Here is a 25,229-nt window from a genome sequence, read left to right on the forward strand (position 1 = left end):
CTTCTTTAAATAGATACGTGTGTTTTGGCAATTACAAAACTTAAGGCAAGTATGAAATCTAATCACAACAATATTTGGCTAGCTAGGAAACACATAAAGCTTTAACAAATCTTGATTCATCTATAATTCACAAATGTATACTACTGTAATATCTATTTTATCGCTGAAGCTTTTCAAGTTTTTGCTTAGTATCAATGACTGTAACTTCACATGGCAATAAAATCTAATGGCAATCGTCCCCCTTGTGATGTAATACAAGGAGTCTTCACAGCACATCTCCACCTAATCCGCTTCTCTGATGAGACAACTGTATCATGAGTGGCCGCGCATGACATAGCCACAAAAGATGTTGCCACATGAGAAGTTTGAGTAGCCGTCTAATTATACACGAGGAGATTCGCAGCTCTCCATAAATTATAACATCTAAGCAGAAAACTTAACCAAATTACATGTAAATAGGTGAAAGAAGGACCAATTTGTAGGAATCATTAAATGTATACTTTTGAGGAAATGGACATTAAGGCTTTATGGAAGCATGCTTCATCACACTTTAATGAGTATGCAACGAATGATGACTGCTACAAAAGACCTTCCTACGCATACTAAAAGATGTTCATTTGCATACACATTGTATTCATGATTATCTGAAAGTGATATTGCCACTGCAGTCTTGCTATTGAAATATCTCTAGGATTTTTATGATCATTTCACAAGCATTATTGCAGGAGGAAAAGAGGAAAACCAACTTTACAAGAAAAAATAAATTGGTGAATTGATTAATGAGTAAATGTCCACAAAAATATCTGAGGAAAACTCCATATACTTCAAAGCCTACAAACTTCAGATATACATGATAGAAAAAGGGATACTCTTTTTGATACATAATAACCAAAACTACCAAAAAAAAAAAAAAAAAAAATCAGCCTCGTTGACTAAAAAAAAAAATATTTCAGAGCCCACTAGAAGATCAGCCCAGAAGGGTTTTGGTGTATAATGTGATGTACAATCACATCATGGAAGACATCATGCATATGGTTTTATAGGTCTCTACTTTTAACCCCTAACTAAAATTCTATGACACTCAGGCATCGTATGCTCTTCATGCCAGCGGTTAGGATGAGGATGCCGACCCCAATTCTGACCTACTTCTTGTCCGAGGATGTCGGTGCCTGGTGGTAATCATACTGGTCCTGGGCCTCCCTAATCTTAGAGATGAAGAGCCACGTCAGGAGACATCCGAGTAACTGACAAAGAAAAGTCAACAACCCACAAATTGTATCATAAATATGACAATGATTCCACAGTAATCATAAAGGGAATGCCTTCAAATAATCCTACAATTCGGACTAGATGGTAGAATAGGCAACTGTTGTACTCAATTCTATTGATTTCCTTTCCTTTATTCAGTTAGGCAAGCCAGCTAATGTGCTTGTATTTCTGAATTTTTCAACACGGACAAAGAAATACCCTTGGCTATTTACTTCACCTGTTCCTACAGAGTGCCAAAGTGTGATGCCACAGCCATTCATCACCATGGAAACAGGATCTAAATAGCCTTACCTGGTCAAAATATGTGAACACTATTGTTGGTAACCATGCCTGCACCTGGTTCCACCCCACGTCAAAACAAAAGACTGTGACATCATCGCTTTGGCACTCCATTGAATGCTGTTGTCATGTGTCAATTTTGAACAAGTTTGTACAGCTGATTATTTGATGTATTAATTGTCCATAAGATCTCTTGTGAAATTCTTTTACTTGGGATTGGCCTTCAGTTTGCTCAAATTAGAGACGCTTAAAAAAGCATTTGGGTTTCTGCAAATAACCTGTCCAAGGAAGTATGCAAACATGAAATGACACATGAACAAATTGGCTTGGGGATTGATTATTTTTCTCTTTTACTATTTTGAATCACAATTTCATGCATTTCTAGTTTTTAAATAGGATTCTGATGATAGCTTAAAACCTTGTGGAAGGATTTCTTGGTGCTTCCATGATACTGTGGAAACTGATCAAATCAATAATACCTGGTAAATGTTTCATCCATAGCCATGACACTGTTCTTTTGGACTGGAATATTCCAATGCTCTTATGATAAAATGTACATAATTTTGAAAACTGAACATCATATATTCCTGACTTTGATCCTAAAACAAAGAAAGCAACAATTCATATTCTAAATGAGAAAGTCCTCGTTTGAATCACAACAGAGTGGCATTAGAAACAACAGTGCTAGTGTGTCCAATTGTGCAAATGTCATCAAAGCAAAATAAAAAATAAACCTCAAACAAACAAGAAATCAAAGATATAATCAGATAACTTGAAGATAGGTCATTACAGACATTGAAATAATTGTAGAAAATACCATTGCACCACTGTCAGTACAGAAAATAATTTTCAAAGAATCAACCAAATTTCCATAAGTTTAATTGCCACTGCATGAATAATCACAAATGGAATGATTCATCTTGTGCAGTTAACTAAAATATTGTCTCTGCATGAATTATATAATCTGTTAAGCAAACACCAAGTCAGTATATGCCTCTCACTATTAACTTGTTTCTACAGCTTGTTAATGTTAAATTAACAGCAATGGTGTGAGTTCATAAAATATACTGATGTATTAAGTTGTTAATCATTGGTTTGATGTCAATTAACAAATATGATATTTGAAATGAAACCTGCTAGTATTGAGGGTTAAGCATACTTGAATATATGCACATAATGACTAGTTTATATATCATAGTGAAATCCAGTAATTCATAATCCATACAGCAATGAAACCATGAGAGTTATATTACCTTTTAATGAATAGGTGAACATTATTCCTTTAGATGAGATGACAGAGTAGTTTTCTACAAGTATATATATATATATATATATATATATATATATATATATATATATATATATATATAACCATAACACAATGTATTAATGTTTTCAGAGTGTTGTAAATTGCTGGCACCGAGCCAGTGTTATCTCTTTTCCTCCCTTCTCAGTAAAAACAATAAAAAACAAAACCAAAATTGATGCAATTCTACTCAAGCTTGTCTTAAATCCTAGAATGTCCCATGGCAACAGGAATGACAAAATTCTTAATTGTCCAATTTCTGCAGTATGCATGTTTCTCACATTCCTTTTCTTTTTAGAAATACCACAAATGCATATAAAAGTCTAACTCCAAACTTCATTCCATCTTCCTTTGGTCCAGGGGCATGATGGCCTCCAAGGATCAACCAGAACATTATGGAAGGCATACAGGCACCAAGAAAATGGCACCACCAAACATCATCTTGTTCTGATCTCTATAAACACAATAATTACGTACTGTTCCCTGTTCACTGGTAGTCTGCATGTGTAGGCCAGTACACAGAGATGCTGTAAAGTTTGTTCACTCAAGGACTTAACTGAAAAAGGCAGATTTTTTTTTTTTGCTTTTTTTCTTCTATTTGAAGACGTTCGCAAAACCGATAAGTCCATATTTGCCAAATGGAGATATTTGCGATTGAAGGTCAAGAAAAATGAAGAGAATAATAAGAAAATGTTTGCTTCTTGTGACTGTAACTTCAAAAAGTACTTTTATATTTAGTGACCAATATATAATTTAAAAGATATTATTTTGTACTTTATGACAGAGACCGTACTTCAAAATCTTCAAAAATGGAATTATCGGTTTCTTTTTCTTTCTTTCTTTAATGCTCTGAGGACAAGGTTGTCTACCTCACGCAAGCATTTGTAAGCCTTGTGCCTTCCATTACAGTTCCACTTCAGAGGGAGCAACACCTACATTGTAATCTGATTAAATCACGTTATGGGGTTTCGTAAGTCCAGGCTGCATCATAGCAGGGAGGCACTTCTAATCCTTTGTCTTCTAGATATTGTTATTCCCCGGTGAACCAAAATATTATGACACGCCCAAGGCCCCATTAACATTGGGTTAAGATGCCAATAAATATGGTATAGTAGATGACATTTCTTAGGCGCATGCAAGAATATTGTATATGGCATGAAATCTATATGGAGCTGAGAGTGGGCAAATCAACAGAATATACGCGTATACCTAGTCATAGATTTGTAAGACAACATCTGAAACGCTCCTTGTGGTAACATTTCTGTAGTGTTTAATACTGATTGCAATATTGAAAGTTTTTAGCACAAAACCAAATCATTGCAAGTACTGTCAGACAAATACTGTTCTCTACATTTTCTTGAGGATGGTGTCAAAACTGTCCCCCAGCTTAACATAGCCTACAATAACATAAACATCTGTACACTGATACTTGTACATCAGTGCCTTGTCTCATTAACTGCAAAAATTATACTCATATTTCAAATGTTGGATGATTTAAAAGGATCAAACTATGTACATAAAGTTGGTTTTTTTTTTTGGTTGTTTTATTTTTTTTTAAAGAATGTACATGTAACCTGGAACTATATCACCCCTATCTAATTTGCATGCATCTAAGTAAAAAACTTCAATGAATAACAAATAAATGTCAATTAAAGCAGTATATTCTGCAGAAAAAATGAATATTTGGTGAAGAACAAAAATTAAAGAAAAAAATTGTGCAACAAAAATAAGTACCCTTACAACAATGTTAATGTAGCATATTGCAGTAATAGACATCACTGATGGAATGCTAGGTTACCTATTAATTTACATAGGTAATATGAACATACATATTATCTTTGAATGATGGCAAGGCTGATGGGAATTAATGAAATCCATCACCAATTTACTCTGATAAAGTCTATGACATTAAAGCATAGAACACTGCAACATGATGCTGAAAAACAAAACATATCTGAAAAAAATGAAAGTCTAAGAATGACTTGATTTTACAAAGCTCTTTTACAATTTTCATTAGCTTTCTTGCACAAAGACACCATGAAGTGGGAAGGCTGGCCCTGCTCAGATATATTCAAGAATACCTGTAATGAATCGTGTCAAGCTTCAACACTGACCTCTCTGTAAGTACACACACAGCCAAAAATCTTGACTGGAGTTGACCATTACCAATGGAAATACGGTTCGAGGCACATATAAAATATGTGACCCACCACAACAAAAAGATCCGTTAGTCGCTGACGACTGAGCCAAGAAAATCGAGTTTGAAGTCAGACCATCAAAAACCATCAGATTTCTGTTTCGGCATAATTTTGGAGTCTAATGTTTTGTCTATCATCTGCCGAAATTTCAGAGCTAAATGATGGAAGGAAAGGCAAGAAATTAGCATTTTTCTGGGCCATGACTTTCCGCCTTTCAATGGAACAGAAATGTGTGCGAAGATTTGGATTTAGCACAGCAGATAGACTCGGCCCCTAGCAATGAGAGAGTGATCTTATTGGTCAGTGCGTGGCATCCTGGTTATCGCGGACATTGCTAGGACCATACCTTCTGTTGTCACGAGGTGAAAACTGTCCTACCTCCCCTTGATTGAACACGATTGCGGCGGAAGGAAAACTTTGAAGGCAGTTTTCTCTAAACGCTCATTTCTTAGACCACTCGACATAATCTCATAAAATCATTGATATCTCCGCAACCGAGTACTTTTATGAGTCATGTTATATATGAAAATAAAGCATTAGATTAAAGGAATAATGTCATGTCATTTTCAGAAAATCGACCTCCCCTAACTTTCACATCCTTTTGTTGTAGCAGGTCACATATTATTCGCTGATACGTGGTTGATGGGCAGTATTTATGGCTTTGGAATGTACCCTACTGGCCAGTGATAGCAGAACAATTCAATCGGGCCACCTATGTTTCCCCACACTACGGAATCTTGAACAAATTACTTCAGTGTTGCCTATTACCCAAGTCTCGGTCAAAACGATATGAACAGAGTAAAAGAGAGGAAAAAAAGAGAGAGAATCTGGAATACTACACTAAGTGACCTTGACCTTAAACCACCACCATTAACAACAACAACAACAACAACAAACTCCTCCAGATGAGTGTTATGTCCAAGAGGTGCAATGAAAAACCAAAATAATCATTCAGTTGAGTCCCTCCCAGATATTGAATAAGTGAGATGAGAGAGCAGAGTTACACTCAGCATTAGTGTTATGGCAAGAAACAAAATTGTAAAGCAAATGAAAGAGGAATAAAAACAAGAAAAAAAAAAGGATTCATACTTCTTTTGCAAATCCTGTATGTTGATGATAAAGAAAAAAGCCAAGAGGCAACCAAAGAGCTGAAGAAGAGGAAAGAAAACACTGGTCAGACATTCACTGAATTGACAGCTTTATGCCAAATTCTTTGGTTGGCTTCATTCACACCACTTTTTCAACATAGAAGTATAGGATGGAGGCATGTCAAAGTAACTTTATTACCCTTACAGAGCAAGGTCATCATGGATTCCTTCTGATTGGGTGGGGGGGGGGGGGGGGTGGGGGTGAGAGTGCCACTTTGAAGTCTTAAGGATGATGAATCACCATAAATGATGTGCATGCATCATCAAATATGATGAACATCTGATATCTTAATGTCTGACAACTTTTATTCTTTTTACAAACTACATTATGGTTGCAAGAGCCCCCAAGTTTGTTTTTTTCTTCTTTCATTCTTTTTGCCCCCCCCCCCCTGCAATAAATTGAATATGACATTAATGCAACATACCTGCAGTGTCCCCTGATGTGTCACTGACTAAACTGAAGCTACAACTTGAGGGGTCTTACAAAGAACTACATGTACAAACTATGCAGCTTTGCCTCAACAGGGATCTGTACATGCAATAAAATCTACCTGTTCAAGTGGATGGAGAGATGGTTAAAAAATTACAGTCTTTTTGGTACACATTAGCCTTGGTTCAAGGCCTTTTTATAGGGGGCCAAATGTGACCGTGTATCACAAAACAAACAAAAAGTCGCACCCCTTAATTTTATGTGAGACTCAAGAAAGGTGAAACAGGTCAACCGAGTCAATTTTTAGTTTTTCATATTTTCTGAAAGAACTATTCTTCTTCTACATTATCCCTAAGTTTGGGATCATAAATTGAATGGGAAAGTGGGTTTTCAGCAGTTTTTCTACAACCCTTTTTTTTTTTTTGGTAAAGAAGTGTGATCAGGTTTTTCTTAGAGACCCCTTTTAATTTCTTGAAAATCCTTTGCACACTCTTCACTTTCAACTCAACTTTTGAACGGATGATACTACTGCTTTGAAAGTTGACATTTATTATGAACAGAATGTGGTAATACAGCATGCTCAATTTCAGCTTAATCTGATAATCTCTTCACTGTTGTTGCTACAGTGGCTTACATCAAGATTTTTGTTCCATTCATTGCAAGGGTAGCACTGCTTACTAAAGATTAGGCACTTGAATAGACCATGTACTTCACAGCCTCTCTTCTCAGTTCAAACTTTTCTAGAGTGTGTGCTTTCTTTCCAATATTCATATAGGTTAGGAGAATCCATTTGAATTGAGTTATACATCATTTTAAAGCATAGAGTCTGCTCTTTCAGAATCTGCCCTGAACTAAAAATCCATGTCAGGCAACTTTTTGTGTGTTTTGTGATGCAGGGTCACAAATGTACCATTTGTACAAATCTGCAGTCTTTGCCCCTGAGAAAAATATCTACCAAATATGTTTGGAGTGCCCGTTGAAGCTCATAAGAATGAAAGGGTTAATTGTTTCCTTGGGACCCAATGGAACATAGGGTTTGAAAAACTGCCGTGAACAAAAGTTATACAATGCGTATTTCCTCTCTTATATATTTTCTTCCATTTGGCAAATGGAAAACTGATTGTAATCGGGCATCTCTACATCAGGGCTGAATATGTCCAAACCGCTGTTGAAACAGGTATTAGACCAAGTTCAGTGTGGATCAGTATTTGCATAGGGCACAATCACCTTTTCATGAATATTAACATGGAATATTCACATAAAACATATGTAATTAGTGCATCAGAATATGTTCAAGTCAAAGTAAGAATGTGCATTAAGCCTTGCAGTAGATACATTATTGTATCCTCTTTAATACGAAGTCATGTTGGTTTTTGCAGATTCCTTTGGGTCTTCCCATACTAATCTTGGATCTCACTCTGTCCACTCAAACATATCAAGATGCAAGCTTTAATTGCTTTAAAGGGGATGGCTAGTAACTGATCAGTGGGAATCAGTTGGAATCAGTGGGAATGCTGGGGGATGATTGTTCCAATTCTTGTGGGAGTTATTTAAGAGTACATTATATATCTATTGTTGTGTGAAAATTATTTGCTTCAGAACGGTCTCATATTCAAGTAATTTGCAGTTTAATGCCCCATCCCTGTACAGGCATGCTAACCTGAAAACATTAAACTGCACATTACTTGAATATGAGACCATTCTGAAGCAAACAATTCTCACACAACATTCATTCTCATTCACTTGAGGACATTGCATAATGTCAATGGGATGACAAAAGTTTGTATCTCAAATCTTGGTAAAAATTGCTTTTCTTGACTAATTGTCGTAAGGATCATGCTATTACTTTCTTGTACTTCAATATAATGTGTTTGTCAATCCATATTTTTGGTGTACATGCATGCACTACGAATTGTTCTTCACACTTTGCATTTCCAATTTGTGAAATTATGCAATCACATCAAAATTTTATGCATCCTTTGTGTTTTTTCATGATTATGTGGAAATGAATGCAATTCAACTGAATAAATAAATGATGCCCTGTCTAAATCCTAGCTGTCTTACATACCCCATTTGTTTGAGTGCTTTAGCTGCTTTGTGCTTTTCTCTCTCCTGAACATTAAACATTTGATATACAAGGTTCTGTCAACACAACAGCAATATATTCTTTGAGTATTTCTAGTAATAAGCAGGGATTGGATAAAAATCCATGCTTTTTGTCACAGAGGGACCCACCTGCGGCAGACACAGGCCCAAAGTAAGCCCAATGAAAATGTCGAGATGGTCTTGGAACCAGACCAGCAAGGCATCCGTGCAGCCCCGGACAAAGATCTTCTCATCAAGTGCAAACGGTCCAGGGTTACCCTCCCGGATGCCTGCTCCACATTGTGTGTTCACAACCATATCAGTCTGACAGAGAAATGAACATGTAATTCAATTATTGTTTGCATCAATCAATTTAACTAACTAACTAACTAACAAAAGTATTTATCTGCTTCCATAGCATGTTTGCATCCCATATCAGAATAAAAAATCTTGTCCCCCTTTAGATCACTGCAATAGCTACAGCATTTAGCTTTTATAGTATACTTTGCCTCATCTTCAAACGAATGCACAGAGGTACTCGACAGGACACAGCCACTTCTCACCTGCTGAAACTAAAAGGGTAAGAGTTTGCCACAAAGCCCATACTGTTTGATATGAGCTAACTGTTCAGATTCCTAATATGGATTTGAAATGAAGCTACCATGTACCTCATGTATCTCATGTATGTTGATTCTGTTTGTAAACTTCTGACAGTCATAATATGCACTGATACATGTAACTAAAGGATGACACACTGAATGAGATTCTGGAAGTGGGATAAATTTTTTACTCAGTGAATGATGGTGATATGATTTGAAGGCCTGACATTATGGAGTCTGATAAAAATATTGCTCAGGAGCAATAAATCACCTTGCAGCCAATTCAATGCCATCCAGTATCACAACATAAGCAAGGAAATATATGATTCATGTAGTGATTTGAAACACTATTTGAGAAATGATAAGCGGTAGAGAGACTGTGCGATATCATGTTGCCATAGTTCCCTGAAACCTATCTTCATGCGGGTATTAAAGCAATTAAAAAAGTGAAACATACACATCATGTGACTAACAACCAGTTCCTTAACACAACCACGCATACCAGGTTCCAGTATTGTGAATTCATTGACAAGCACCAGGTATACTGTCTCCAAACTGTACAGAAGAGGGACTGTATTGTTGGCCTCATGCCAATTCATTTTTATTGTATTATGCTGAGTAAAAAAATGACTATTATCAAAAGATAGTTTGAGTTTTTGCCATCAATATCTGTTCATTTTCTGTCTTAGAATTTGCAGGTATTTTGTATAGTTTACCTTTTTCTATGATGTAGTAGTGTTGCTTGCTTTGCTGCAAAACTCATATGAAGGTGTATGCAGGAATCAAGGCTGAGCTAACAAGATTTTGACATCACTGACCCCATTATATTTGGGTGCAATTATCGTGTATAACAAAAGATTTTGTAATCTCAGTGCATGATCTATTCATATCTCACATCTGATCAATATCTTGCAATGTTTAATGGCATGTGCAGTTCACTATGGAAAGGGAATACATGCACTGTTTTCTCACAGGTGGATTACCAACCTGTCCATTCAACCTGTTAATTATAATGGGCAAAAAGATTGTAGTTTGGGGGCATTGAAGGTTCTCAGAGAATTGCAAACAAAAAAGGATTAAGTACAAGACACAATAATTTATCAAAATCAATGCTTTATTTCAGCCAGATTTTTTCCAGACAATTGATTTCCCTTCTTCTGCCAATCACAGAAATTCAAATTTGTCCCAAGAAGGATGAGTCAGTCAGTATAAATCAATCTCACAATCGCTATCAGCAGCAACTTAGTTTTTTCCTGCAGTGTGCTGCATTACAATCTGAACAATCAATGACATATCACCGAAATTCTAGTCAAAAATAGCAACTCCTGCAAAAGCATGAAAACTTGGCAGGACAACTGCAGTAAACCCTGCGTTCACATTAGGCTCAATATTGCAGGACCTTCCCCTCCAAAACCATAGTGTGGACTCTCACCACGACTTATACCCTGTCCCTGTGAGTCAAGTTGGGTCTGGGGACAAAATTTGGAGGGGAGAGTGACCTTGGGACGTAATCAGTAATGCCCAACTGTATTCACCAAATGCACACATGTGCGACATCTGGTGTCAAGAGGTAGGGCTTGCCCCAAGCCCCGATTGCCCCCGCAGCTCGGGGACTGTCACGATACATCTGTACCATCGTGGATGGTGAGTCGTCAAAAAAAAAGATCACATCATTCTTTCATGACTGTCTCTGCAATGCGTGGTCTAGAGTGAACGCAGGGTGTCTTGAAACCAGGTGAAAAGGCAGCTTCTTCTGTGCCGTTACCTTGCTTGATATACAGCAGGAGTAGGGCACACCACAGCTCCCCTTCTCGTTGCAGGCAAAGTAGAGGTTCTGCTCCCAGTCCTTGTAATCAAAACCTCCACAGCATTCAAGCTGTATTCATTAGAATACAAAGCAAACTTCAGTGAAATGAACAGAACAGGAGAGGTAACAACATAGTATACAGGACAAAAATAATGTCATACAAGCAACAAATTGGTTCCTTCATTTGTATAGCACAAAGAAATTGTCAAAACTGTTTGCTGACTTCTGCTTATCACCTGTTTGAACCTCAAAGGGTCAGTTCTCACTTATCCATATACAGTGCACTCCCGTTACAACGAACATGGTTATAACGAAATTTCGTTATAACGAAGTAAAACTTCTGGTCCCAAACTTAACACCATTAAAGTCTATGGTACAAAATTCGCTTATAACGAACAAGGTTATAGCGAAATTTTCATTATAGCGAAGTCTTTTACGAGCGCCACTGACAAAGAGAAACAAAAGAAATGTGCTCCGTTATAACGAAATGCGAATTGCTTTCGAAAATACGTAGCGGAACAAGCATTTATAGCATCTCTGCACGGATGAACGGTTCACATCACTGTGTGTTTGCTCCTTGTGTCACGCACAGTTTCTGAGGGGAACTTGCGTTTTGTAATACAATAATCCCATCCCATTTCACATAGCTTTCCAGTGTCCAGAGCAAACAGAATATGATATATATGCGTGGTTTCCTTGTTTTCGTTATATATTGTATTTGTTCGGTTATGACTAAATTTCGTTACAACGAAAGAAAACTGCCGGTCCCGAGCATTTCGTTATAACGGGAGTGCACTGTACCAGAACAGACAGCAGGATAATAAACAACATTACTCAGCTGGAGACATCATGCGCCAAAACCTGCGTCTCCTAATTGGAAAGCAGACTTGCATCTGACTGAGCCAACTCAACATTTTGGCTAACTGGGTGAAATTTTGGCAAATCATACAAATCACAAGACTTTTTTTTAAACATCTTTTATAGTGCCTGTGTCAAAGTGCCAACAGCTTATCCTCTTCTTCACTCCTTACATAATGTTCAACTGGTGAGAGACTAGACTTAACCCATTCCTTACAGGAAGCTGGTATACCAGGTTCCCGTAGGAGCAACTGATATACGGGAACCCGGTTTACCAGGTTCCCAAGATGAAGACAAGAGTGCCTTCTTTCGTGGCCTAAATTGATGTTTCTTTGCGTTGTAATGCCCAGACAGAAAAAACGGGTTTGATGAAAAGATAAAGAGTCTATCACCATATGTTATCTTTCTGTTGGAAAAATGTGTATATCACAGCATTATTGATAATACCTTTTTTTTCTGATTTAGTTTGTGCTTGTTCTGCTATAAATCTGGAATGAACATGTACCGGTACATAGTGATCAAAGCAGAGCTTGAGTAGATTTCTGTGTTCGCTGACCCCAGTCATCCCATCCAAGTGCCTGGTTTTGTGTAGAATAAAAGAGTCTGTGAGCCCATCAGCACACGCTCTATTCATACCCCGCACTCGATTGATATTTTCATTGTTCGACGCCACATGTAGTTGACCATGGGAAGGGGGTACATTTACCGCTTGACTGCTTTCGCACAGGTGGATTTATACCAACCTGTCCGTTCTCTGATCGACAGGCAAAAGAATCTCATTGGGGGGCATTCAGGGCACTCAGAGAATTGCGGAACGGGTGAAGTTTGATTTGAGTTGACAGTGCAGCCCAGCAATTTTTCATACAAAAAGGTGGGTTGATACATGTATAAAGAAATATTTTCACAAATCTTGAATTTAGCTACATTTTGATGATAAATCAAATAAAAATTTAGTGGATCACTATTTTCCATAATCGAATTTATTTTTCGCACGTCCACGAAGTATATATGCATTATTGTATATATACATATATATAAACATATGTTGTTATATACATGTAATTTATCTCGGATATTACATGAATCTTTTGCAAATGTTTGAACAATATCATTTCAAGACATGTATACTTTGTACTATGTTTTGATTTTTGTTGATTGGAAATTGTACTATGTTTTTTTGATTTTCGTAGAATGGAAATAAACTATGATTGAATTGAATTGAATTGAATTGAAATCAGACCTTCTATCAGCGTTCTAGTATCTGCTTACCTTCAACTGGATAGTGTCGATGGCAAAGTGTATGTCAGGGTCATCGTAGTAGTTGTCAAGGGCACCCTTGAAACTGTTGCTCACAAGAGCTTTTGCCTGCAAGGAAATTATACAAAGATTTAAAAAAAAAAATGAAAATGCTCTCATGTTATACATGAATGTTGCCTACTGTAATAAATCAACATTGATTGATTTTCATTTATAAGTACTGTTATGATGAAGTAAAAGGAATGCATAAAACAAGATTTAGTGTTGGTTAAAATGATTCAACCTGATATTCAATGCTTTCATAATAGTAGATCATTCTGCATTATAGATACATATGAACTCTTGCAAATTGGAATCGATGCTATAAACAGGTCGAATAATACAATCATGAAAATACAGTTTTTGCAGTAAAGAATTTATCCATGGTTTGTTGTGTATGACCTCAGACTCTATATTGAACCTCCCCCCCCCCCCATGTAATAGTGGGCTAATCATGCATGATCTCATGCTTTTAATACATTGTTTGCATAATTCATAAAAACTAGAAATTTGGTACAGAGCATTCTCCCAATAATGAATTCACAAATTATTAAAAATTGCAATTATTGCAGGCAGCAACAAAATTGTGATTAGATTGTACAATTCTAAATCTAAAGTTCCATGCTACATTCAATGATGACCATTATTCCACAAGTACGTATCCTTCTTGAATTGGTAGCAGATTTGTAAGAGAAAGTAGAAAATGAGGAGGCATCGCCCTAATCCTCCTTGTTTGTGCCTCTTTTCCAAAATCTATCATCATCTGGGGATGAATCCAAGCTTTGAGACAACTGCCGTACCTTTGTCTTGAAGACGATGGCCATGATGGCAGCTATCAGCTGCAGCATGAAGACGATCGTGATGGTCCAGCCAAACTGGGGAAAGGTCACAACAGTATCAAAACATACACTTGAATTTAAACATTCACTTGGCAGGTGATCAGAGGCTGCACTTACTATCACAAAACAAACTAGAAATGTCGCTACAGCGACTGGTTATACCCCCGCAAAACAACATTTCATAAGCTTTGGTCAAAACAACATTTCATAAGCTTTGGTCAAAAAACTGAGGAAGTAGTTAAATCCGCAAGATCTTTCCTTGATCTTCTGCCATTAATATGCCGTTACCATGGCAACGTACTTTCGGGTACTGTCGAAAAATGCGTCTTGCACATCTACAACCAAAGGCACACATCTGTACTAAGTTTCATGGAAATTGGGCAAAAACTGAGGAAGTAGTTTGCAACACAAGATTTTCCATCATTTTGGCTCATAATATGTGAGCTGTTACCATGGCAACATACTTTTTGTCACTGTCAAGAAATGTGTCATGCTGACCTATATCCTAAGACAAACATTCAATATGAATTCCATGAGAATTGGAAGAACACTGATGAAGCAGTTTTGCCATGAAGCATTTTGCCCTATATTTTACCGATAACATGCCGTTACCATGGCAACGCACTTTTTGCCACTGCGGAAATATGTGTCTTGCACATGAACATATTCAGATGAACATCTGTACCTAATTTCATAAAAATTGATCAAAAACTGTGGGAGGAGTTCGAGACGCAAGATTTGTACCCATTTTTGCCAATATGCCGTTACCATGGCAACGTACTTTTGGGTACTGTAAAAAAAATACGTCTTGCACATCTACAACCCAAGGCACACATCTGTGCCAAGTTTTATGGGAATCGGTTGAAAACTGAGGAAGTAGTTCGCGACGCAAGATTTGCAACGGACCGACCGCCCGACCGCCCGACCGACCGCCCGACCGACCGCCCGACCGACCGCCCGACCGTCCGCTGATTCCTATATACCCCCTTCAAACTTCGTTTGGCAGGGGTATAATGAAACGATGTGCTTTCTCTCTCAAACAGTGACTAAAGGGCCATACAATGCAGTTATCTGCCATTGTCATACCTGAAAATGACTACTGTATATGCCAAATATTTTGTGATCTTGCTATTTTTACGAATTTCGTGAGTTAGGTGCTATTAGCAAATTGTAAACATGCAAACATATAAACTTATCCCAATATGAACGTGACATGTGCACATACATTTCTATGTTCAGTAATGTACTCCATAATCATGAATTTAACAATTCGCAAAATTGTTGGGAAGTTCCGATTTGCAAAAATTTAGACTTGCTAAAACATAATTATGGCGTATACAGTACATTAATGTCATTGAAAAAAAAATTGGTGTGTATTTTTGATAAATTCATTACATTTATAGCATAGCTATAATACAGTACTGCTGATACTGATATGACAGATGTCTAAATATAGGTTTGAAATTGGCTGTTATACATTTTTACTTGGGTTCATGCACAGTTTGAAAGAAAATCTGACTAAAACCATGCAAAAAGTGAAAATAAGTTATCCCTTGGTGATGCCTGATACATGTATGCCTGAACGAGTGTTCTACCATCTAATAATCGGGCAAAGAAGAACTCAAGCATACCATATCGTCGCTGGGGTGACAAGACCTTGTATCTGACATTTTGATGAAAATGACTTTTTTGGATTAATGGTCAAATAATGGGTTAAGCGATGTCCTGTCCAAATCCCAACTGCCTTACTCCAAAAATAAAGCCACCATGGCATGTCAAATGAAAGGCTGTCCCATTCGCTGTAGTGCTTTGGCAGTCATGTTTTTTGGCTCTCCTGAACATTTGACATTTTGTAGATATGAGGTCTTGTTGCCCCAGCAACGATATATGATCATTACACACTGTACATACATTGTACATACTTACAGAAATAAAGCACATTAGGATCTCTTGCAGCACAGTCGTGTGTATAGTTTATATGATGTAGATTGCAGATATTGTATCACTATTGTGTTATTACAGGAAAAATTAGTAAACTGATGATAAAGAGTCATTCAGGAATATCATCCTATGGCTAATTGAAATGTTATGTATATGTACACTGAACTTAACAGTGATCTCATATTCATGATCTAGGGTGCTGGTTCTGTCAACTTCTCCATGGTCTATCACATAGAGATCATCAGCTACTATGCCTTCAACTTCAACCTGAAAAGATTGAAGGCCGCAACATTAATGTCTTGTTGTTGTTTTTTTTTTATTTGTATCATTTTTCACCTATAAAGTTTTGGTTTTGAGAGATGAGCTTTGAAATGTGGTTTCTCAGTCTGACTCACTGGACTTCATTTTCTACAAACTTTTAAACTTTAGAAAGGAACCATAAAAAAAAGGACAATAAAATGAATGTACTTACAATCTTCAAGAGAGTGATGTTTTCCCTCAGGGCTCCGACACACCCGATGAAAGTCAGGATGAACATACAGCAACCGACGAAGATGAGGACAGACGATGGGCTGAGTATGACATTGTCCACAGCTTGGTAGTTTCTCTTCTCAATCTCTGCATAGATGCCCACCCCCAAGAGTGTGGTGCCAAACAGCTGCAAATGGAGTGAAATGCACATTTTGATTTTCAAAAATTTATTGACAATGTAAACTGTTAAAGTATCAAACAAGACAATGAAAGGAAAGTTTTCTCGATAGTCTTTCAGAGCCTGCATTTTGTTGTGATTTACTAATGGAATGCTGGTTTCAACAGGTTTATTATTATCCAGGGTTCTGGACACTTTTCCTTTAACCCGTTGAGGACGAGTCCCGAGTATACTCGGGGAGGTGTCTATGGGAAATGCGTGTTGTAGCAAAATCAAACCGTCCTCAACGGGTTAAATACTCTTTGCGCAAAGGTGTATGAATTATGCTGAACATTGGTGCAGAATGCTCACACATCCCAATCTGAGTATGAGATGTTGACAGAGAGTGTTATCAAAGTATGATTTTCTTTTCGTGTCTAATTCTCGAACAGTGAACAGAAAATAACAAACAGAAGCAAAGTGCAGTAAAAAGGAATGAGAGCTTGTGAATCATGATAGTCCACTGGCTTAAAGGGGATGGCTAGTAACTGATCAGTGGGAATCAGTGGGAATGCTGGGGGATGATTGTTCCAATCCTTGTGGGATTCATTTAACCCGTTGAGGACGGTTTGATTTTGCTACAACACGCAATTCCCATAGACACCTGCCCGAGTACTCGGGACTCGTCCTCAACGGGTTAAGAGTACATTAAATGTTGTTGTGTGAAAATTATTTGCTTCAAAATGGTCTCATATTCAAGTAATGCGTTGTTTAGTGTTTCCAGATTAGAATGCCTGTACAGTGACGGGGCATTAAATTGCACATTACTTGAATATGAGACCGTTCTGAAGTAAATAATTTTCACACAACAATAGATCCATATGTACTCTTAAATGAATCCCACAAGAACTGGAACAATCATTCTCCAGCATTCCCACTGATTCCCACCAATCAGTTACTAGCCATCCCCTTTAAGTTTGCAAAACAAGAGTTTTCTACACATGTGCATTGTGTATCTGTACGTAGCACAGATGATAAAAGTTAATACTGACACTTATGTGACAGAGACTTTCTGCGTATTCCAGTCCCCTTTGAGATACAATGGAAATACAGTTTAAAGGCACACAATGTATCCCGTGATCTATCAAAGGCATTTTAAAGGCCATGATATGAGCTCCTAACATACAAATGTGAATCACACAGAGGACAAAGGGGTCTTCTGTTTCCTTGTGCACTCATGGGTCCAGCATTTTACACATCTCATTCTGTCTTGCCAGACATCATGTACACTTATACGTATCATGTAGATCTAAGAACCTACAATGTGTACATGTACAAGTGTAAGATGCTCCATCCATTTCAGTTTCATTCATTTGAAGAAATGCAGTACAATGTACATATGCTGACATTTTTGAAAGAATAATAAATGACAGCAAAAGAACAAAAATTTAGTTGACAACACACAGTACAGAGAAATGCTGACAATAATAGAACAAATTACAAACATTTAAGCATTATTCTGTATGAAGCATAATCTTCTTCACACGTTTCCATACAATGCAAAGACATACAAGACATTAATAAGATAATTTCTTTGATGACTCATTGCTGTTTCATTTAATCATTATTATTTCCTCTTTTTTATTTGAATATATGTGTGTGTGATTCATGCACCTGCATGTACATTGTATCAATGGTAAATACAGATATGTACAAAAATGTACATGTGTGTACAAAACCAGATCCTGCTTCTTGTGTTCAATCCCTTGCTGAAATGAATCAGCACATTAATAGCCTCATGGTAATTGTGATCACCATGATATTTCCTGCCAATATACAATGAACAATATATATGTGACTGTTGCGAAGCGTGCAGGGTGGGGAAGACAGTTCAGTGTTCAGTGCTAAGTTGGTGAGAAAATGTATTTTATATCATGCCATCAAATTGCTGGGAGTATATTTGAATTAAAGGGTGTGTACATTTCTGGTCGAGGCGAGGATTTAGCTTTTAACGTTTTGCGAGATATTCAGAAACCACTCTATGAGATGTCAAAGAACATTCAATTCTAAGGGGTATCAAAAGTTTATGTGATGAAAATCCATTTTGAAATGGCTGAGATATCCAAAAACAAGGTGAAACAAAGAGAATCTAATAAAGTTGTGGCCTGTCGCCTTTTATTACTATCACTTTTTTGGATATCTCAGCCATTTGAAAACCAATTTTCATCAAATAAACGTTGAATCCTTCTTAAAATTACATGCTCTTTCATATTTCATAAGAGGTTTCTCAATATCTCACTTAGAAATGTTCAAAACATGAATCCCTCACCTCAACCAGTACCATACAGTCCCTTTAAGGTAAAGACTTTGCTGACCTGAAAGGAAACATTATGACATTGCTAGGATACATAATACTTGAAATACAGTGAGAGCTGAAGACTTCTGAACTTTGATGAAGTACTGGTATGCTGAAAAACTCTGGATCTAGTATCACTCGGCCCTGTGATGCAATGTGCAGCTATTAAAATCATAGCAGAGTAATGCTGGAGAATATCTTCAAACGAGTCAGAATTATACATAGATCTGTTTTCAGAACACTGCTTGGCAATGCATTACAATCTGTTGCTGTTCTGATGAAGAAATTGGCAAGTGCAGTTGAAGGGCTGTATGTAAAATAGTACCGGTAATCTCGATGGTGGCTTCAGGTTGACATGCATCTTGGTGCTTGGGCTGGGTAAATATGGTCCATCAGCTTGAGGTCAATGATGCTGTACACATAAGTTTGATTTTATAGAGGTCCAGAAAGACTTGGTCATCTCCCTGTATTGCACTGAATACTGACATATCACCATTTGCGGTAAGCCTATAATAATCCTCCTAACCAAACACACCTTAAAGTCTATCAAATTGTTCTTTGCAATTGCAACAAGGTTAATCAAACATGGGGTATGCATAACATTGCACTCTACAGATCGAGCTCTGAGGATGTGTCTTGAATTCATGTTTCACTCTGTAGTGTAAAGTTCTGTCAACAAGAGGAGGGGGCAAGAGGGTGTGACATCCCCCCCCCCCCCAAAAAAAAAAAAAAAAAAAAAAACAAACAAAAACAAAAACAAAAACAAAACAAAACTCATTTTTTAGGATGAAATTACTTTGGAAATTTAATCATAAAACGTACACTTTTTTTTTTTTTTTTTTTTTTTTTGGGGGGGGGGGGGGGACTCTTTTATATGGCGTACAATCATAATGTTTTTCCTGGAATGCAAACCACAAAGTCCACTGGAATAAAACTCTCAGGAAAAAAAGAGGAAATTGCTTTACCACAATGCAACTTTAATACTTTGCATCATAATCAGCCTCTGCCTGATACTTTGTAGAGCACAAAGGAAACTGACAAGAACTCCCTGAAATACATGTAGCAGGGAGACTGTGTATACATGGATATTGGAATGCACATCATAGGTTTGAGGCTACATTCACTGCACACAATGAGATATGAAAGTATGGTGGGAGTGAGGGTTTTTACCCAATGGATATTAGTACTGCATTGAAAGTACATCTTCAGGCCACTTTTATAGAGGCTACGAGGTATCACCGTGGTTTACTATAATTAAGTTTACCATAATCCATTCTTATTCTTTTTCAATGTTTTTGTCTTAACTGATGGCAATATTTCATGATCATGATATCAACAAAGATTTGAATATAATTTGTTTTAAACTTATAGAAGGATATATAATAGAAGAAAAATGGTGAATGTTATAAAAAAATACTAAAATTCTGTAATTTGCAATCAAACTATCACACTAATCGCAACAAATTTTGAAAAAATATGAAGTGGGTAAAGATTCATAAAAAACTTGTAAATTGCAGGCACCTGTCAGTCATTCTTCCAGAAAAAAAAACAACTTATAATGATATCTAAAAATAGAGCATTACAATGTACAGTTTGTAGGTTAGTGGAATTAGGTAAACAACAAACAAATTCAACAAATTAGATGAATTGAATTTCCCACATGATGCTGTTTACACAGCCCAGAAATGAGTCAGCTTCTGCTTCACACTACGACGATTCTAGTCATGTCCTCCCAGTTCGTGCCCACACTACAGGGACGGGGACAGGATATTGTGAAATCGTTGCCAAGAGACAAGCACGTCCGTGATTCACACGGCACGGCTCCCTCGTCCCGCACAGGATGGAGAGTGTGCTTACATTGAATACCGCGGCCTGTAGACACACTACTTTGGCAGTATGAATCATGGAACCTGCCCAGGTCTGGGGCTCTCAAGGAATGTACTCTTTACACTTTAGGAGGGGGAAAAAGAAGGGGAGAGAAATAAATAGCAATTATAAATGTACAGTCACTGATTACGAATTGACCTTATCTTTGCATGGGCTACACATGAGCCCAGTGTTTATAGTTCAGTCTTATCGACTAGTAATAGAGCATTTAAATACTAATACTCACAATAATGCTGATGGAATAAGTTTATATTTTGCTTAGAACTACAACTGGTAGATGGTTAATTGGTTGAGGTGAGAATTTAGCTTTTATCTTCTTGCAGAATACTTAGAAACCACTTCATGAAATGTTGAAAAGCACACAATTCTAACAGGAATTCTTTTTTTGATGAAAATTGGTTTTGAAGTAGCTGAGATACCCCAAACTCCTAGAAGTACATGTAATTTTACCAAAGTGATCCTAATAAAAGGTGGGACCCACCTTGTATTAGGATTGCTTTGTTTGGATCTTACCTCAGATATTTCAAAACCAATTTTCATCAAATAAACTTTGAATTCCTCTTCCAGGAAGAGGTTTCCTGCATCATTTAAAAAAAATCATTGAAAAAATGCCGGAAACTTCAAGCCTCATCTCAACTGAAACTATGTATACCACCCCTTTAATGTTTACAAGATGGAGGCCTATCTATTGTACCAAGAGTGTTCGCCCAGACTGGAAACCGAAAACGACATTTAACAGAAACAGGGAAGTGAAGTTATAACCTCAATGCACAGCTGCCAACAACTGCAGATCAAAATAACTTCCAAAAAAAAAAGGAGAAAAAATTTGTTGATCTTTCAATCTCCATACTACTGCAAGAATTCTCAAATATAATAATACTACATTTATAAAGCGCATAATAAGCAGGTGTATGTCTCTCTATGTGCTTTAATCTAAAATTTATGCACTTCAGCTTTAATCTGTTGGAATCATTTTCCTTGTTTCATCATTTCAAAGGATATTTGTACAAAGCATCATCTGTAATGAGTCATCAATGTAAATATCCACAGGGTGTGGTGGTTGGTGGGGGCGGGGGGGGGGGGGGGGGGGGGGGGAGGGGAGAAAGAATTCATGTTCTCCTGGCAGGGTTTACTTCACTTAATAATCAGGGAGGTGGCCACCTCCCTGATCAATATATTACACCTACAGTACAGTACTTACAAACTTTGAATTCCCAATAAAATTCAATAATTACTCTTTCATATTTCATAAGTGGTTTCTCATCATCTTGCCCTCCCCCCCAAAAAAACAAAAATATCCTGATGTGCCGTTGCCAACCAGAACTGGACTTCCCCTTTAAGTTATAAATGTCACAGATCCTAGAGCTGGCTAAGGCCTACTCTTTACAAAGGACTTCACAGTCAGTCATTGCAGCTTTTTAGTAACAATCACACTGCACTCAGTCTGCTGAGAGCATTGATTTGCAACTTGTGCCAAGATGGCACTGCAAGGTGAATGCACAAAAGTTGTATCCTCTATCTATTCATAGTCATACAATGTGGAGTTTTCCAATCCACTAGGGCAATGGCTGACCTTCTAAACAGACAGTGGAGTTAATACCTCAGTTGGGAAGGACATTTTACACATGCATACTGTTTACTGCCTTCTTTCAGAAAGAATGACCTACACATATTTACAAAGGATAGTCCTTGAGAATAGTATCAGGAACTACCGACCTTGTTAACAGCCATGCAAATGTGCCTTAACCCTCTAGCCTCCATAAGAACTTGTTTGTGTTCACTGTAACTGATATTCTGAGGTCTTGGTCCTCTAGAGGAAGATTAATAAAAAGACAATAAAAGAAAAGCAGCAAACTAATAAAACTGTACAAAATACCATGCTCATTGACTGTCCATAATTTATCAGCATGATATACTGAAAAACAGCACATCTCAAACAGAACTTGCTTCGACTGCTAAAAATTTATACCTTTCTTTGTAGACTTGTCCTGTATTACACTGGCACCTATTAAAATGATGATTAAAATCTGATTCCACTCAATATGCTTAAAGTTGACTTTGAATAGCCCCTGATATACAGTAAATTCAACAAACAAAATAGAAGTTGATTTTCAAGAAAATCAGCCGTGAAATATGGATTCCAAATGGAAGTTAACAAGTTTCCCATTTCAACAAAGTGATATTGTCGCAACAACACGCAACATACATACCAGAGGTAGGGATAGGTACATGTACATGTACATACAAAGGACAGGAGAGACAGCAAAGATGGGCAATCTATACAGTCTGTTAGCTCGTACTGATCATTTAATGGTGAATGCTGGTTGATATTCACAACACATTATAGATTTAGGGTGCTTTTTTCATACTTGAATATCATTCAAGACTACACCATACAGTGAAATTGTCTACACTGTATAATATATATGTCAAAATTTCATCCAAATTATATCATCAAGAATTGTTATTATGTAGAGATCCTCTTTATTGTACATATGGCCAAAATTTTACGACAAATCCACATCAATACAAGCCCAACGCATGCTCCACCTTATTAAACATCAAAAAACAAAAAAACAAAACAAAAAACACTGCACAAGGCTGCATCTCAACTTGATGGGAGACAGCACATATTTGGTGGAAATTTCAATAACTCGATATACTATGTACAAACAATTGCACATGTACGGTACTTGTTGCATCGGGCTGGCACTCAAAATGTACAGTACCCTTACTTGTGATACAGCTAGCTTTTAAACCAGGTGAGGAAAAGGTAATCTTACTATGCAGCAGGCATTTCCCATAGATGCCTGCCCAAGTTTACTTGGGACTAGTCTTCAACAGCATGGGGACTCAGAAATGTCAACCTGTGGGCTGCTTGCTAGCACTGTTAGGACCAAAAACACAGAAAGGTGATCCTCCATGCTTGTCCTTCACTCTACCTGGAGGCTATCCATCTTCAAGTCAACCCTAAGTAAGTATTCTGTGGTAGGAATAGGATCTCGAAAATAACAGAACCAAAACATGTATTTCTCAGCATAAACTGACATCATCACCACAAAACTCAGTCTTAACTGAATTTAAAAGAATATTAAGGGTAATACAGAATGGAAATTTACTCTTGACTTTGTCATTTAAACATCTTAGGTTTCCATGATGACGCCGACGGACATTCATCATTATTCATAAACAATGTATATGATGTAAATTTACATGATGTAGACTACATTAACATGGATATGAATGTGTTTTCTCAGGCGACATTACATGTAGGCCCTAGAACATGTTAGCTGAGACAATATCCATTGATATTAATACTATCAAGTGGAATTTGGAAACCTAGCTGTCCTAACCGAGTCCCTTATCTCAGTGTGAGTATACAAACAACACTATCGCCAGCCTGAAATGCGAAAAATCATTCCTCAAATATAGAATGAGAGGTTAAGATAGGATCTCTTCAGGTCTTAGATGCTATGCTAGATGGTGGATGAGATTAAACGTTTGTACATGTCATTGCCTCGAGAGATCAAAGTACGATACAGAGTCATGTGAACTAACCACTACTTTCATTTTGGATTGAATGCCATGCGAGAGAGTGAAGACGAGATGCGACGCCACCGCACGGACTTCAACACAAATCTCCGCCGCAGCTCCCGGGTCATTTGCTGTTGGCAAACCCATTCGGGAGAAGCTCACTCCCTTCGAACGTGAAAATAGTAAAGCACCGACATAGACGTATTGATCAAAATCCTCCCGTTTATGAAAGCCATGACAACCAACTTACCCAGAAGAACACATTATAGAGGAACACCAGGGCCTTCAAAAATGTGTGGCCGCAGTCGGGTTTACGGATCAGGGGCATATTGGACAGCTAATGTCGTCGACTTTACTGCTTTCTCAAGGACAGGACCAGATTCCACACAGAAAACGGGACGTGCTCAAGTTACAGTATCACCCATTCGCACTCGGTCATGTATGTAAACAACAACAGGCACCTTCGCTTCTCGATCTCGGTACGGTGCGCCTGCTTATTGGTACTTTTACATTGAACAGTACAGGCCCTACAGATAGCTACACACACGCACAACGAGACTACTCTAGTACGGGTACGTACGAACAAACACACCCCCCCCCCCCCCCGCCCCCTCCCCATGCCATTGCATGGAATACAAAGCGAAACTAAACTAACATCACCATGGGGATTGCACATGGGATGATATGCAAAATTTGCAGAATTTGGTGTCAAAAAGGGTGAAAGCGCCAACATAATTATGAAAAGAAATTATCAAATTTTGCCCTCTGT

The 25,229-nt window shown here is 37.5% G+C and overlaps 1 protein-coding gene across 1 annotated transcript; it reads right to left on the minus strand.

Moving 5' to 3' along the window:
• Window positions 1–942: 942 nt before the first annotated feature.
• On the minus strand, window positions 943–24,849 carry LOC139715773 (tetraspanin-15-like). The gene is made up of 7 exons (XM_071627313.1): window positions 24,711–24,849; window positions 16,528–16,713; window positions 14,076–14,150; window positions 13,249–13,344; window positions 11,080–11,190; window positions 8,866–9,039; window positions 943–1,244 (listed from the first exon to the last, which is right to left on the minus strand). The coding sequence occupies exons 1-7, from the start codon at window positions 24,786–24,788 to the stop codon at window positions 1,143–1,145; spliced, it is 822 nt and encodes a 273-aa protein (XP_071483414.1). The 5' UTR covers window positions 24,789–24,849; the 3' UTR covers window positions 943–1,142.
• Window positions 24,850–25,229: the final 380 nt, after the last annotated feature.

This window comes from Diadema antillarum, unplaced genomic scaffold (assembly GCF_040938485.1).
Source record: "Diadema antillarum isolate AM-2024a unplaced genomic scaffold, OU_Dant_1.0 scf00000055, whole genome shotgun sequence".
Classification (NCBI taxonomy): domain Eukaryota; kingdom Metazoa; phylum Echinodermata; class Echinoidea; order Diadematoida; family Diadematidae; genus Diadema; species Diadema antillarum.

Bases quoted from the DNA above. Each gene is read 5' to 3' on its own strand.
- LOC139715773 (XM_071627313.1), bottom strand. From the start codon at position 24,788: ATGCCCCTGATCCGTAAACCCGACTGCGGCCACACATTTTTGAAGGCC. The intron at 14,151-16,527 runs GTAAGTACATTC...ACCTTTCCCCAG, and splicing joins ACATCACTCTCTTGAAGATT to TTTGGCTGGACCATCACGAT. The intron at 9,040-11,079 runs GTAACGGCACAG...TTTCTCTGTCAG, and splicing joins CCTGCTGTATATCAAGCAAG to ACTGATATGGTTGTGAACAC.